This window comes from Lycorma delicatula, chromosome 11 (assembly GCF_047948215.1).
Source record: "Lycorma delicatula isolate Av1 chromosome 11, ASM4794821v1, whole genome shotgun sequence".
NCBI lineage: Eukaryota > Metazoa > Arthropoda > Insecta > Hemiptera > Fulgoridae > Lycorma > Lycorma delicatula.
The window spans coordinates 50,747,283-50,764,922 of record NC_134465.1 but is presented as its reverse complement, the minus strand read 5'-3'; the positions used below and the strand labels follow the sequence as shown (position 1 = coordinate 50,764,922).

Sequence of the window (17,640 nt, the reverse complement as noted above, 5' to 3'; positions counted from 1 at the left end):
CATACATATTGTATTAATATATTAAAATATATATACAACATTAAAGAAGAGCTTGAACATCAAGCCTCATCGACTGTTAACTACGCACTCTCTACATAAGAATTGCTATTATTATCTTAACAGATAACCGCAGGAATCACACTGGTAAATGTCAAAAACTAATCTGTTCCTAGAGCTGTTATATGATTTTTAATATTAACAACTATTTAAGAACTCGCCACACATTTATATACAACCAACAGTGTAAGATCAAATACTAAATTCTCCTATCAAAAGAGAATATTATAGTTTATATATTTTTCGTTTGTGAATTATTAGCTGGTGAAATTGTTTTAATTTACAAAACAATGACTGAATCTACTTATTGTATTTCTGATTTACTATTCATAAATAATACAAATCTAGTACATACATTTCTTTTTTTTTTTTTTAGAATAAAATTGGATAAGTTTGTCAAAATATTTCTTTAACTTTACACAGATTTTTGCTTTGCTTTCATGTTTTGCATAATAATGTATATAACATTATGAAAGTAACATTATTTAACATCAGAGAAAAAGAATGGAATCGTTTTTGATAAAACTATCAGTAATTTTAATAACAGGTACTTTTTTAATTAATAATTTTAGTTTTATGAAGGATTAAAACATTAAATATTTATTCATTCCAGCAATAAGGTTAAAAATGAATTACAATTCCTTTATTTTTTGTTTTTGACAAGAAATTAATTTTTTTCTACATGAAAAATGTCACGATAATTAGTTTACTTTTATTTTTTTTTAGCTAGTAATGACAATAATTATATAAATTAATATATTACAAAGTTTTGAAAAATAATAAAACTTAATAACAATGATAATGGATTCTAAAAATATTTTTTACCAGTAGATTAAAGCAATTATAAGTACAATTATTATTTTTTTTAATTATTCTACTATCAAGTAAATTTAAAATTACTTAATTGTTGAAAAACAGCATTTATTAAATGGTATTTATTATATGAATTTTATTGTTAAACTGAAATAGAATTTTATGAAGTAATGTTTAAAAAATTACTGGAAATAATTAAATCAATAATAGAACTAATTTATTAATAATTTAAAATTGTTTATTGTTTTTTTTTTGCATGAAAATAACATTTTTTAATTTTTTCCCCAATATGATTAAAATTTGCTCAAAATAATACAAAACAAAAAATAGAAACAACAGCTACTTGTTTTCACAAATTTATATGATTTATAATAAATAAATAAAAATAACAATAAAATAAATGTATTGTAATTGCAATTCAAATGTTTAGCACATGAATAGTTAGGTGATTTCACTTTGTAACAACTTACAAAATGATAAGGTTGAAAATGAGGCATGGGAATCTGAAGGATAAAGTATTGATTATTGTAAGAACTATGTAACTGTTTTTTTTTTTGCAGTTAGCATCAGTAGAGAAACAAAACTAAAATAAAAAAAATCAATTGCTTTCAATTCTAGGGTTAACATTTTTTTATTTGTTTTGAACATCAAATTCTGGTAAATAAAATTTATCCCGCAAACTTTGTTATAAAATAAAACTAATTTTATACTTATATGTTACTTAAATTGAATATTATTTTGAAATAAAATTAATAAAAACGTTTTTAGATTTATCTGCCCATTATTTACTCATTGTGTCAGAATAATTTTATTTATATATAGATAAAAACTGTGTCTTTTTGTTTATCTAACTTAATCTACATACAATATTTTAGAAAATGATTCACATATTCATAAAAGTAATTGACAAAGAACATTCAATGACTTTATATATTGTTAAGTTACATAGATGTACAGTGATTAACTAATAATAATGACCATTTATATTTATAGATATTTTTATCAACTGATGCCAATTAAATAGTCTAATTTTAAGACTTTATTGCTCTAATAATCATTTAATGATAAATCTGAGACAAATCAATCTCATTTATAAAATTATTTAAAAATAAAGGTATTAATGTAATAGGCGATCTACCTGTGTAGTTAGTTATTTCTTAGATGGCACCACTGCAGGCCTCTGTGGCGTGAGTGGTAGCATCTCGGCCTTTCATCTGGAGGTCCCAGGTTCAAATCTTGCTCAGGCATGGCATTTTCATACACGCTACAAATCATTCATCTCATCCTCTTTAGCAATACCTAACAATGGTCCCAGAGGTTAAAAAAAAAAAAAAAAAAAAAATGGCATCACTGAAACACTATATTGAAATAAGAAAATAAATACAAAAAAGAATGAATAATGGACCAATTTAAGAATAAATGGAATTATTTTTATTTAATTAACACTGAAATTATAAATATAATCTAACCAAACTTAACTTCGCTCACGAGACAACATTAGCGAGCGAAGCGAGCTTAGGTTAAGTTTGGTTAATGGAAATTTATATTTACAATTATAACATGAGCAAGGTTAATTTATTCTTAAATTACTCCATTTATTCATTATTTTTTGTATTTATTTTCTTACTTCCATATAGTGTTTCCGTGGCGCCATCTAAACTAACTACAGAGGTAGATTGCCTACTTCATTAATAGCAAAATAAAATATCTGTAAAATTATCTATAAAAGAAAAGAAAGATTACATGTTGACATAACTAGTAATAATAAATCAACATATGGTAATGTGAGAATAAAACTAAATAATTTTAAGAGGATTCCCAAACAGTACTCTGCAGCATTCAATTGGTTCCATGTTAATTATTACAAATATGTTGACAATATTTGTTACAATACATTTTTTGTTAAAAAAATTTTGTCCTGATCAAAATTTCTTTTTTTATAGTGTAATTTTTTTTTACTTATGCTATTGTATTACATTTTATTTATGCTGCTTTACATTGGTATCAGTTTTAATAAACAATAGTGGATGTGGCATTTACTTACCATATGCACGGCATAAATGTATTTTACTACAAAAAAACGCATTATTTAGATAACAATACCTGTCATAAATTACACAATCGATCAGTATACAAATTATTTATTCTAAATCACCTAGCTGTTCTGTATCCTAAATTTTCAAAATATTTGAGCATTCTACATAAAAACACTGATTATATTTGATAAAAACATTCAATTCAGCTTACTTTGGTGCATATATTATATTGTAAAAGATATACATAACAAATAAATTAATACATGCGCATATATGTATGTACGTGTACATATAGAGGAGAACTACAATCATTTGATAGATCATACGATTTTTAAACGTTTGGCAAACACTACTTAACTGTTCATAAAAGTAAAAATTTTTCAAAATAAAAAGCAAATCACATCAGCATACAAGCTGAAATAGTTAATTATATAGGTCAAACATCCCCTTAAATTCTTTAATATTCAGCCAATAAAAGAAAATCAATATGTTACAGCAATATAAAAAATTCAGTAATCTTGGAGAATAGTCAACAACAAAACACATATTTATTTGAAAAAGATCAAACTAATATTAATTAAATAAATGCATAATATTATTATTGTATCATCACACATATTTACAAAATAATTAACTACAAACTAACAAAAAAATTAATAATAGAAAAACTAAATTTAAAAAAAACTTAAAAAATCAATGTAAATACATAATAAAAAACATACATGATTAGAATTAAAAAAAAGAAAACTTAAATATCACAATTTTAATGACTAAAAAATATTTAAATTTTATATTACATTATTTGAAATAATAATTAAAAATTTGTTATAGTTTATCTTTATAGTCAATAATATAATATTAATAGCATAATAATTCAGTATATAAACTTGGTAGCGAATAATCATCACACAGATAATAGCATAAAATAATCGATGTTAATTATAATCTAATTATTACCATCAGCTACTCCGATATAACTACTTTCAATTAAATTATAATCATTTTATTAGTTATAATTTTATATGATATAATTATAATATGTTAATGATATCATCACTGGCTAGTTGAAGGTAAATCACAATTATCAAGCGAAACAGATCGTCTCATCTGTGAATTATTCTTAGCAGATATGAAGTGGTTTGGACTTAATGAATTGATGTTGCCTGTAAAAAAAAAAAATTAAATATATTACAAGTATTACTTTAAATATACGAGTATATAGAAATACAAAAAAAAAAATTTAAAAGATAACAATAATTAAAAGTTCTTAATTTATTTTATTTTTCATTTAAAATATAAAAATGCTGTTAAAAGTAATAATACTACGAAAAAGTGATAATATTTTTAAATTATTAAATATTTAACGACTCAAATTTTCTTATTAAAAAAACTTTTTATTTTTATAGAGACCTTTCAGAATTAATTACTAGTTTTTATTTCAGTTAAATATCAGGTAGCTTTGTTGTTAAAATTATCTGTCTTGAAAAACATTAAAAAGTTTAAAATATGCAATCAAATAATATATTCTATGAGAACCAATCTAATATAAATTGGAATTTTTTGCTTCATGTTTGACACATAAATATTAATGGCTCGTGCTGAGACATTTTGATGGTGGAGATGTGGTGATAGGATAAATGTTCCAGCCGCCTCGACGTTTGTGTTTACAGGGACATATTAAAGTACAATAATAACCAGAGAACCAAATTTTGTAAATCACCTCATAGAAACAAACCACACAAAGATAATTACAAAATGAAAATTTGGTACTTATGTATTAACGCCACCGCAGCTACAGCTTTATTTAAAATTGAGTATCTTTTTTATTGAGTCTCTTTATTAATTTAAAAAAATGGTTATTTATAATTATTTATTTTATAAATATAATTTAACCAAACTTAATCTACGCTCGCTTCGCTTGCTAACCTTGACTAATTACAAGGAGTGTTTTGATTATTTAAATAATAAATAATTGCAATAATTACTGAATTTATTAAATAAATACTCAAAAAATTACGGTGTTAATTAGTCAAGGTTAGTGAGCGAAGCGAACGTAGGTTAGTTTGGTTAAATTATATTTATAGAATAAATAAAGAGACTGTTTTGAATCTATGTTAAACTCTATATCGGCCCATTTTCCACCGAAATCCCATTGACTACTTTGTTTTTAAATAAAGCTGTAGCTGCAGTGGCGTTAATACGTAAGTACCGAAAATTTTACATATAGGATACAAACTGCCGATCTCTATTACAGAGTGGTAGCATCTCAGCCTTTCTGAGGTTGTAGGTTCAAATATTGGTCAGGCATAGCATTTTCATATGCTGCAAAATTCCATTTTCAAATTCCCTTGTACAAAATTCCAAAGCTTCTGTGAGGAATTAATTCATTAAAAAAAAATAAAATAAAAAAAAAAAATAATAGATAACATATTTTATTGGTTGACTTTTTTGTAATCTTACAACTAATTGTAAGTACATACCTCAGAATTTATTTTCAGTTTGAAATTAGTTGGAATTTATTAGTAATTAATATCTTTATCTATAGTCTAATTTATTGTGTATTAATATTTTTTTAGTCTCATTTTAAACTTTTAACTGTTGTAGAATTTCTAATTACTAATCTAACCCAATCTCCGTGATGGAGTGGTGGTGTCTTGACTTTTCATCCAGAAGTCCCAGGTTCGAATCCCAATCAGGCATGGCATTTTTCATGTTACAAAATTCCAATTCCACATCCCATGCATAAGCTTTTCAAGCTTCTGTGGCGCTATCATCAAGCCAAAAAAAAAACTAGCTTTCTTCTCCTATTTCTGAAAATTTGGAAATACATGTTTATCCCTTACTATATTTCCTTAAATACTTGTTTGGTTTTTAAAATAATTTTTTACTTGGCTTTATTTAAAAATACAATGATATCTAAATTAGCTGATCTCTGTAGCAGAATAGTACAGTCTTGGACTTTGATTCGAGGTCTGGGGACCCAGATTTGAATCTTGTTCAGGCACGGCATTTTTCATACGCTACAAATTTCCATATCCAATGCTCTTGTATAAGCTTCAAAGGCTTCTGAGGGGAATTAATGAATGATTTAATCCATGAACTATATAAATTTTAGCATAATAATAAATAATATTTAGTGATTAATATTGACCTTGGTTTGCTTCGTGTGAAGGATGTGATAGTGAGGGTGGTAACGCTGGAGAATATTCATCTGGAGTGGATGCCCGACTGGAACGACTGAGAAAATCTGGTGTTAAACTTCGAGTCAATCCAATGCCAGACTTTAACAAATAAAATAATAATTAAGAGCGATATAAATAAAATAAAACTTAATTAAATAAATATTGCACACTACTAATAATCTATACAATATTTTAAATAAAAATTCAATTAATAAAAAAGAGAGATACTGTTAATCTTTTTCTTCTTTTTTAGATTATAATGCTGAAGTAGCATTTAATTTCAGCCCCACCATTCTGAAACAATTCCATTTACTGATAATAACATTGCTGAAACCTAATTAATAAATCCTTAATTGGTTTTGAACCTGATGAATCCAGCAGTGTTACCAGAATGACTTATATTGTATAACAGATCAGAATTTTCTTATTATTGATTGATTTCTGAGCTAGATAAAAAAGAAATTCAAATTTAAAACATGTTTTATTTTATTTTTGTTAATTGATAAATGTAACAACATTTTGTTTTGAAAAAAAAACGAACGTCAATAATAACCTTGGTTTATATATTAAATTAATAACCTCGGTGTATATTTACAACTCGGCTCTAAATATATGGAAATGTACTTCCTTAAATAATTTTAAATAATAAAAGCAAAAACTAAAATCAAAAAACAACAAAATTATAAAAAAAAAAAAACAATAATCAATAACAGCTAATTGCTAAAATTTGTTAATAGTTGTTTGTATTTAAATTATGATCTTCAAATTACATAAGACAGTAAATATAATTACAGTAAAAATAAAAATAACAAATGGTAAATCCAATAAAAGTACAAAGGAGGAAAATGTAAATTTTTAATTTTGAAGGGATTAAGAAGTAAAACAAGGATACAGTTACAGGATCCTTGTTGCCCTTCAACTTCTACACAGAAGTAATAGTAAAAGAAAAAAAATTACAGAAGATTAACCATAAATTCACGAAATTAAAATAAAGGTGTCAAATTCTGTTGATGACATTATTTTTGATAGAATGGAAAAAAATGGAAGGCTGGATTTATTCATTGCTCAAAGAGAAATTAAATATAAACATAAATAACACTAAAATGAAGATAATGAAATAGAATGAAGGATAATAAGGAATTAATATTAGCAAAAATAAAATCATAAAAAGCAAAAAACCAAAAAAGCAAGCAAAAAGAGGGAAACATTTAAAAAAATGTATCATCTCTTATTGCAGAAGTATTTGATGAACTTCTCAGAAACCGACCCCGTCAATAGGTGATTATTTCCTCTAGGGTTACCTCAGTAGTAAAATTTTCAATAAAACCACATAAATAACACAGAAACTAAGCATTTAATATATTTGTATGATATAAAATTTCAATATACATAAATACTTTTAAACCTTGAAAAAAAAATAAATAAAGAAATACAACACAAATAAAATATACTAATTTGACCATATATTGATAGAGTTAAAACCAATTTAAGACAAAGAGATCTGACTTGAATTGACAATTCTAAATAAAGTATGAAAAAAAATAACAAACTTTCTGTGGTATGTAAAACGTTCTGTTTGCTTGAAAATAAAGTAACTGAACAATAATCCTGATAATACCTTTTGGAAGTATATTTATTTAGAAAGTTAGTTATATATATATATATATATAACTAATATAACTATAGGCATTTGACAGTGCTTATTATGTCCTCTTTCCGTGAAATGATTTACTAAAATTAATTCTGCAGTCGAAATGGTATTTGGTGTTCTTTATTTATGAGGATGAGTGTTTGTCTGGTGTGCTAATTCTCAAATCAGCTGATTTGGAAATTGAGAGTTCCAGCATTCAAGTCCTAGTAAAGGCAGTTACTTTTATACGGATTTGAATACTAGATCGTAGATACTGGTGTTCTTTGGTGGTTAGGTTTCAATTAACACACATCTCAAAAATGGTCGACCTGAGACTTTACAAGACTATACTTCACTTACACTCGTACATATCATTCTCATTCAACCTCTGAAGTAATACCTGACGGTAATTTCTGGAGGCTAAACATGAAAAAAGGAAGGTGTGATCATTCTAGTATTGGGTTATATATATTTTTTTTTATCAGCTTTTTTTTTAATTTAAACCACACAGCATTATAATAATAAATTTTATTAAATTACCTGAATATTATGTACATGTGGTACAGGACTTAAACTAGGGTGATGTACACTATCTGTGTCACTAACAGCCTCCTCAATATCCATATGAAGTATACTTTCTTGACTTCCCGTAAACTAAAAAAAAAATATATAATACAAAAAAATTAGTAAAATTAAACTTTTAAAATCATTACAAAAATTGGCTGCCACAAAAAAAAGATAGAAAAAATATTTTATCATATAAATATATCAGAAAAAAATATTTACATTAAATATTTTATTCATATAATTAATTTAAGAGGAGCACAAGAATAATACGGTTGGATAAATTAATTGATATACAGCATGTTAAAAAAGTGATGCAACCATATGGGAAAATGAGTAAGTTACAATAGTTGTTGAAAGCGTGGCCTCCATTATGCGATTCACATAATTGAATATGACGTTGCATGCTCTTAAACGCATGTAATGTTTGTTGTAGAATTACAGCGACACATTATTCAACTCGCTCTGCAATTTGGGATTGGTGTGAGGATGAGTTCTGTAAGTGACATCCTTAAAGTATCCCCACAAGAAAAAGTCAGGAGGGGATAAATTAGGAGAATGAGGGGGCCACAACCCCTTCGAAATCACTTGTCCATGAAAACACTGATCCAAGAAGTGTTGTTGGTTGTTGAGCTGCATCATTCTGCTAAAGCAATGTGTACACTAGCCGGTCTGCAGTGATAGTGTTCACAAATTGTTGCATATGTATTTAGCATTCACTGTTTACTGTGTCAAGAAAGAATGTCGTGAAGATTCACCTTCCTGAAATTGCACACTGAAAATCCACCTTATCCGTTCAGAAGATACTCGAGCAGCTAATGTTTTTTGTAACCAAATGTATGAATTCTGTGTATTCATGCATCCATCAAGGTGGAACAGTGCCTCATCATACCAAAACCAATCAAATTCTTTCCCGTCTGGTGTTACAGATGAAATGAACCACTGACAGAAATCTACACATTTTCTAGTTTCAGCAGGTAAAAACTCGTGAAAAACAGACTGGCTAGATAAGCATCGCCCAGACTTCTTGGGAGTAACAGAATATGCAGCTTGCTCATCGATCAACTTTTCTGGTATTAGCACTTTCAGTCGACCACTTTTGGCTGTATCTGTCACATTCCTGTCTCTTGGAAGTCTTCAAATAGCCGAAGATATAAAATAAGAATATGAGTAAAGAGTAATATAAAGCACCTTTTGTTCAGCAAATGACTATTTATCCCAGTTGTATATAATTATAATAGTGTTCATCTGTCAAAAGTATGACACTATGAAAAGTTACAATATTAAGGAAGTTTATATCTAAGACATGGAAAAATTTTATACAGCTATAATAATTATGTAAAATTTGAAATGTCATTGTTATCAAAGCTCCTCATCAGTGAATGAATAACGCAAGGTACATACTATATTGTTCTGATAACTTATGTGAGGAGCAGAAAATATAGAGATGTTAATATAGTAGTAACATAGGAATAGGCCAACCTCCGTGGCATGAGTGTCATCCAGAGTGTCCATCCGTGGTTTGAATCCCAGTCAGGCATGGCATTTTCACACACGCTAAAAATATTAATTTCATTCTCCGAAGCAATACCTAATGTGGACCCAGAGGTTAAACAAAAAAAAGACAGGAATAAAAGGAGATGATGAGTTGTTATCCCATATTCTGCCAATGATAAGTTGATTTTTGGTATTGATAACAATGATGCATATGACATGGTTAGAAAATTAAAAGTTCAATACATGTACGGGATGACTGGGAAGTGAAAAAAATGGAACATGTTATCAGCGTAATATGTAAGGATTTGATTATGGAGGGCAGCACTGAGAAATTAAATGCTGCTAAAATGATAAATACTCGAAAATTATAATTTCTAATAAAAAAAGTTGTGAAGAAAATATATAACACAAGATCAAAAAAAAGTCAAAGTGGTAACCAGACAGCTAAACAATTCCACAAGAAATAATTTTTTTACAAACAATTAAATCAAACTTAAATTCTTTTGGAAAGCTCTGTCTCAGACACATCAGATATAAAAAAAAATAAATAAATGAAAATGATTGTATTTTAAGAGCAATAGATACAACAAGATTAAAACAAGAGATGACAGACTTAGAAATTAAACAATTAGAGAGAAGATGGAACTTTTAATAGAAATTATTGGTGTATAGAACCCAATAGATTAAACATGTATGTACATGTGAGTCATACGTTGAAGAAAAGATGATCTCAGAAGCTGTAGAACTGAAGAGGAGGAGAGAGGATGCCCAACACTTTTGTACATACAAAGATAATATTTTTGGAACAATTAATAATGAAAACTATAGAAAAAAAACAGGTATGAACAACAAGATGGAAGATCTCTTATGAGAAATGTTACGTGGGGCAACCTAAATAAAATAAAAAATAAAATTGGGGTAGTAAAAATATAAAACTTTTCACCAAAAATATTCAGCTTAAACTGAATTGTAATCAAAATACTATTTTACATGATGGAAGATAATATACATAAATATACTCTAGTGTAATATTTACAACTTAAACTTCACAAATTTAAAAATTTTAAAAACATACATTGACATACTTTTAACTTATACAGTTAGAATTAATTAGTTTTTTGCAGTTTTAGAAATTTATATTTCTACTTTACTGTAAATATAACAAAAAAAAAAAAATAATAATGAACACTATTTTCTAGGTTGAATAAATCGTCAAAAAACCTATATATTAAAAATAAATTACGTCTAAAAAAAAACCACTAATTAAAAAACAGCACATTCTAAATAGAATATTTTTAGAAATTAACACATTACAATCTTATGTTTAAAATTCTTTTCAAGACAAACAGTAACTGTCCTTTTTTAAAAACGACTCTGTAAACATGTGAAAAGAATACAAATTATTTAAAATAATTATGCATGCATTTTTTTCATAATATTATTCAAAAGAGAATCTTTCTCTTTAGTTTTAGATCTATTTTATATTTTAATTTTTCTAAATAAATAAGAAGGAGTGTTTATTATCGGCACAATTTGTTCTATACAAATTCAATTCCATTGTAATTCCAGAATAACAAATCATAATTTTTTTTCTATAACTCACTATGACATAATATTTAAGCCTAATTAAAGTTACATTATTTTATGTTTGTTATCATCTGATTTCATTACCAGAACTTGTTATTTCATCCTTTTTTGATGTTATTTGATTATGATTGAATTTCTTTTAGTATTCTTGACAAAGAAATATGACTTCATTCTATATTTATAAAAATATTCATTCCTAATGTTCTTGAAAAGTAATACAATATTTTCATGTCCTATAACCTAATGAAGAATTTTAGAATTTCTTTTTTTCTTTATATAATTAATATCAAACATTAAAGAAAAATATCAACAACAAACAGAGAAACTTCACCCAAAGAAGTTATCATTAAGCATTTAACATTAGTTATCTAATCAAACTAGTTTTTTTTTTAAACTGTTTTCATTTTGTTAAACATGGAGAAATCAGGTTAAGTCAAAAATTGATTTGAGATTGCTGAAAATCGTAATGATTAATTTTTAAAGGCATCATTAAGTAGCTAAAAAATACTCAGTTAATTACTAATTAGTTAATTATTAGGTAGTAAATCAATGAATACATGCTTAGTTAAAAAAATTATTATTGTGCTCATTGAGTACATTAGAAGAGCAACATGCTGCTAATTTGTTTCTGGGGCAAAAGAGCTTCCTGGAAAGAAATGTTTTATTTTCAGTGTTTAAGTGTGTCATGTACAGTGTTCCATAAATGGGTTAATAAATATATTTTCTTAAGAGTATTCAAAAGAGTGAAAATGAAGATTTGAGATGAAAGATGAACAGAAAATAACATCTTCAATTTGCTGTTCTCACTGGTTTAGCCTACATCATATTGCATGATTAATTTAACTTCTGAAATTATACAGCTGATTTTTTTCAAGGCTATTTTCACAAAATTTATCCTTACCGTTAGTTAAACATTTAATCAAATTAACCGTCTTAATCAAATTAGATTAATAACAAAAAATCCAGGAATTTTCTTTGGCCAATGTTCAGAAATTTGTGGAATAAATCATAGCTTTATACCAATTACAATAGAAAGAGTTGACATAAAATCATTTATTAAATGAATAAAGACATAAAAAAATTAAACATTAAGTGACTGAGAGAAAGTAATGGTCTCTTAAACCAAAATATAGTTAACATCGAATACTCTTAATGAAAGACTCTCTAGTTAAAAAAAAAAAAAAACCTTTAATTGTCAAATAAAAAATACATGAAAAGTGCATCTTGATCCCACAAATATCACCAATAATATGAAACCTAATATTATTAATAATTAAACTGTTAATTTATCCTTACTGTTAGTTACGGTTAGTTTATTTTTAATCCAAATGATAGATTGTAACAAAAATTCAGGATATTGCTGCTATTTTTTAAAAGATTTAATTTAAAACATTAAATTAAAAAATTTTGTTTCCATTGTAGCATTTGTACACCCCTCTATCAATTCGAGCAGTGACATCTGTTCTGAGTTCTCTTGAGTTACCCATTTCATGTACAACAAGGCATGCCATGACCAGTCCTGGTTAGAGACATCTTACCTATCAGATACGTGCTTACTCAATTTGAAAAGGGTATTCCTAGTAATTCCTTCAGATCACCAAGAATGCAATCTAATCTTACGATAAGTAGCAAGTGATATAGATCCACTTGATATTTGAGAGCTTCAGCATCTAGTGATCTATTTAAATTTGTCCAGTCTCTTATAATATTTACATCAGAAGTGCTTACAGCAGGGTTTTTGAACAAACAGTAATGGAGTATGAGATAATGTTGGAAATTGAGTTTTTAATGTACAATAAATATGGTTTTCTTATCTCTGTAGGTTTGGTATCATTGATAATCTCCCAGAATTCTGGGACATTTATCAACACCTTGAAGAGTGTTTAATTTACTTAAGAAAAAATCTTAAAAAACAGTTGAAATAAGGAAGGTACAGAAATTTGAATAGGATAACCAAAAGAAGTACCACTGGTCTCATCACTGAGACGTAATGTCTAAGTTTCGCCCTTTTTGAGAGGTTCTATTTATTGTAGATATCTTTGGTCATGAAATGTAATCTATCCAATTTGTTTCTTCTCTCTTATATTGCTTCTTTATCCATACTGCTATATTTTACTCTTTCTCCTAGATATTTGAAATTAGACACCACATTAAGATTTCCATAATCAGTACTAATTTTTTTTTTTTGAGTATTTTTTGATTCCAGGTATATTTTTGATTTTTCAGAGGTTAAGTGTACACCTGCTCAATCAGTCACCTGTTTTAGATCTACTACTTGTTGAATCGCTTTTTCCTCTGTTTGTGCTGCCAGATCATCCATCCACTAAGCCAAACATCTGACTTAGTTTCCGCTGTTGTTTGTCCCTATTCTTATTCTTTTTCCCTTTTTTTTTTGAAGGTCTGTAGTGTTTTGTCCAGCAGATTGAAAAACGGGAGATAATTAGTCTCCTTGTCTTAATCCTGTTTTAATTTTGAAGGGACAGCTTAGATGTTCTCCGAATTTAACTTTTGATATTGTACAATGAAGGTTAGGTCTGGGAGTTTGAAGTGTTCATAAAATCTTTTACTAATAATTTTTTGGCTCTGATAATATAACTAACTACTTATTCTTAATACTTACAAAATAATAGTTTAATAAATTTTTAATATTCATCCTGGAAAAAAGAGATAAAGTACGTATAAAATGCCAACAATCAAACCTGTGCTTAGTAAATTAGTTCATACAGGTTAGCAAAGTTTAACAATATAATTTCCTTACTTGCTTTAAAGAATTTATTTACACATAATGACCACAGCAGTTAGAAGATTAGACTAGAAAATACAAGAATGGTGTATATATTTTTTTTTACTTTGAAGAATTAAAAAGAATTTGCAGTTTAACATATTTTCACCTACTAGTGATATTAAAAATTACATGTTCCATTTTATTGAAAAAAAAATTGTTAATTCAAATCAAAATTAATTAGATTTCTATATAAAAAGAAAAAACTTTACTACACACTTTTTTTAACCTCCAGGACCACAGTTAAGTATTGCTTTACAGGATAAAATGAATGACAATTTTTTAGCATATGAAAATGACATGCCTGACCAAGATTCAAACCCGGGCCCCCACATGAAAGGCCGAGACATTACTACCACACTTACTTTATATGAACTTACACTACACACATTATAATTTTACTATACACTTTTAAGAGTTCTATAAAATAAAAATGTGGTTTGAAAATAATAATAACTTGAACAAAAAAAGTTTTTTTAATAAACATTTATCTCAGAAATTTTAATTTTTTTAAAATGTTATTTTTATTTTTTAAACAAATAATCTTTATGGTCCTAAGAAAAACAATAAACTATATCTTTCACAAACTGATGATGATTCCATAATATGAAAAATTCTGAGAAGTTTCATCTTGGAAAATGAAGGATGTGATATAAAAAAAATTGACAACCAAATTTAAAAAATCAATTTAATGAAATTTTTACCGTAATCATAAAAAAAAAATATTGGATGCCGTTTCCCATTTTGCTGATAGAATTTATTAATATATAATGAGCATAATAGTCAATGCTTCTTTAAAAAATTTGAATATTCATAAAGCAACATCTTTAAGAAGAAAATTAATGGTAAACAATTCTGCAAAAAAGTAAATTTTTTTCATTTAAAATTCACAAAAGATAGTGTTCTATTATTTCCTCTTGAGTCTGTATTCAGGTGTTTACACACACTATTTATAATTATTTCAATATTTGTAAACATATTTACCATTCACGTACCTTGGAACAAATTGCAGATGATTCATTAATCAACAAAACAATAAATTATGTCATTATAACTGTTTACAGTAATGAAATTACATGTGCTTATACTTCATTATACCATAATTATATTTATCATTAAAGATTATCACGGATCTTTTTAGTAAAATTAATATTCTATCTTTCATTAATAACTAACAACAAATAATTTATGCATTTTGTTGTTACATGCAATTCTATAATATACCTTAATATTTTTCCTACACATTTAATTACATAAAAAATTACAAAAGCAATGAATTAATTAAAACGTTTTTACATGTACATAAGTTACATGTTTTAAAAAATTAAAGAAGTTGACTACCTCAAAAAAACCGACAACACAGTTGTAAGACTTTCCACCACACACAACTGCTTTTCTTTTTTTTTGTCTTCAGTCATTTGACTGGTTTGATGCAGCTCTCCAAGATTCCCTATCTGGTGCTAGTCGTTTCATTTCGGTATATCCCCTACATTCCACATCCCAAACAATTTGTTCTACATATTCCAAACATTGCCTGCCTACACAATTTTTTCCTTCTACCTGACCCTTCAATAAAAAGCAACTATTCCAGGATGTGTTAATATGAGGCCTATAAGTCTGTCTCTTCTTTTAGCTATATTTTTCAAAATGTTTTTTTTCTTCATCGATCTGCCGCAACACCTCTTCATTTGTCACTTTATCCACCCACCTGATTTTTAACATTCTCCTATAGCACCACATTTCAGAAGCTTCTAATCTTTTCTTCTCAGGTACTCCTATCGTCCATGTTTCAATTCCATATAAAGCGACGCTCCAAACATATACTTTCAAAAATCTTTTCCTGACATTTAAATTAATTTTTGATGTAAACAAATTATATTTTTTATTGAAAGCTCGTTTCGCTTGTGCTATTCGGCAGTTTATGTCACTTCTGCTTCGTCCATCTTTAGTATTTCTACTTCCCAAATAACAAAATTCTTCTGCCTCCATAATCTTTTTTCCTCCTATTTTCATATTTAGTGGTCCATCTTCATTATTTCTACTACATTTCATTACTTTTGTTTTGTTCTTGTTTATTTTCATGCAGTATTTCTTGCATAGGACTTCACCCATGCCGTTCATTGTTTCTTCTAAATCATTTTTACTCTCAGCTAGAATTACTATATCAGCAAATCACAGCATCTTTATCTTTTCACCTTGTACTGTTACTCCGGATCTAAATAGTTTTTTAACATCATCATTAACTGCTAGTTCTATGTAAAGATTAAAAAGTAACGGGGATAGGGAACATCCTTTTGTCGGACTCCGTTTCTTATTACGGCTTCTTTCTTATGTTCTTCAATTATTACTGTTACTGTTTGGTTCCTGTAAATGTTAGCAATCGTTCTTCTATCTCTGTATTTGAACTTTAATTTTTTTTTAAATGCTGAACATTTTATTCCAATCTACATTATTGAATGCCTTTTCTAGGTCTATAAATGCCATGTATGTTTGTTTTTTTTATTTAATCTTCCTTCTAATATTAATCTGAGGCCTAAAATTGCTTCCCTTGTACCTATACGTTTTCTGAAACCAAACTGGTCTTCTCCTAACACTTCTTCACTTTCCTCTCAATTCTTCTGTTCAGAATTCTAGTTAAGATTTTTGATGTGTGGCTAGTTAAGCTAATTGTTCTGTATTCTTCACATTTATCTGCTCCTGCTTTCTTTAATATCAATACAACTGCATGCACACACAACTTAATTTAGTACATCAATGCTACACTAGAGCTTCTTGTGGTGACGGGGGTACTATTGACATAGTATAACCACTTAGCCACTAATTTAGAGCATTTTTTGAGGTGGGAGTGCTATTTTTCAAAAAATTTTTTTTTGCAAATATTATTATTTATTTTAATTATTAACAAATGTGCCTAAAAAAAATAAGACCTTAATTAGGCGAAATCTCAAGTCACTGAAGGTGACCTTGCTCTACAGCTTTATCTCCTTTTAAGTGGAAAATTTAATGGTATCAATGCACTATATATATAGAAGTAAAGTGACCAAGTTTAGTCAAAATTGGTCGAGAACTTCTGGAGATATAAGGTGATTTAGAGTACTACACCGAAAACACACACACACACACACACACACAAACACACACACACATATATATATATATATATATATATATATATATATATGAAGATTAACATACGGAAAATTTCCATCAGATTTTTTGGTTTTTGGGGCTCCTTAGGTGTCAAAACGTCAAGATCTGGTGAAACCGCATATGCCCAAATTGACCCATTTACAATACTTGCCCTTCTAGAACTATTGCACTATCTAGACAGGAAAGTAAAATCACTTTACTGTAAGGCAAAAGTTATAAAAATTTATATGTGTTTGTGTTGGCTTTCTCTTTATGTTAATATTTTTCAGAGACTGCCACTGCAAACATGAGTATTATAATTGTTTTATGTACAGCTAATATCTGAATTGAATTTTGAAAAAT

The 17,640-nt window shown here is 27.3% G+C and overlaps 1 protein-coding gene across 4 annotated transcripts in view; it reads right to left on the bottom strand.

Moving 5' to 3' along the window:
- Positions 1–1,017: 1,017 nt before the first annotated feature.
- gol (ring finger protein goliath) overlaps positions 1,018–17,640 on the bottom strand; it is a 342,552-nt gene continuing 325,929 nt past the window's right edge. For all 4 annotated transcript variants that reach the window (XM_075378321.1, XM_075378324.1, XM_075378322.1 and 1 more), the window contains 3 exons: positions 8,259–8,372; positions 6,058–6,187; positions 1,018–4,069 (listed from right to left, as the gene is read on the bottom strand). In XM_075378321.1, coding sequence (XP_075234436.1) covers positions 3,960–4,069; positions 6,058–6,187; positions 8,259–8,372 — 354 coding nt within the window. In that variant the 3' untranslated portion in view covers positions 1,018–3,959. The remainder of the gene's footprint in view (positions 4,070–6,057; positions 6,188–8,258; positions 8,373–17,640) is intronic.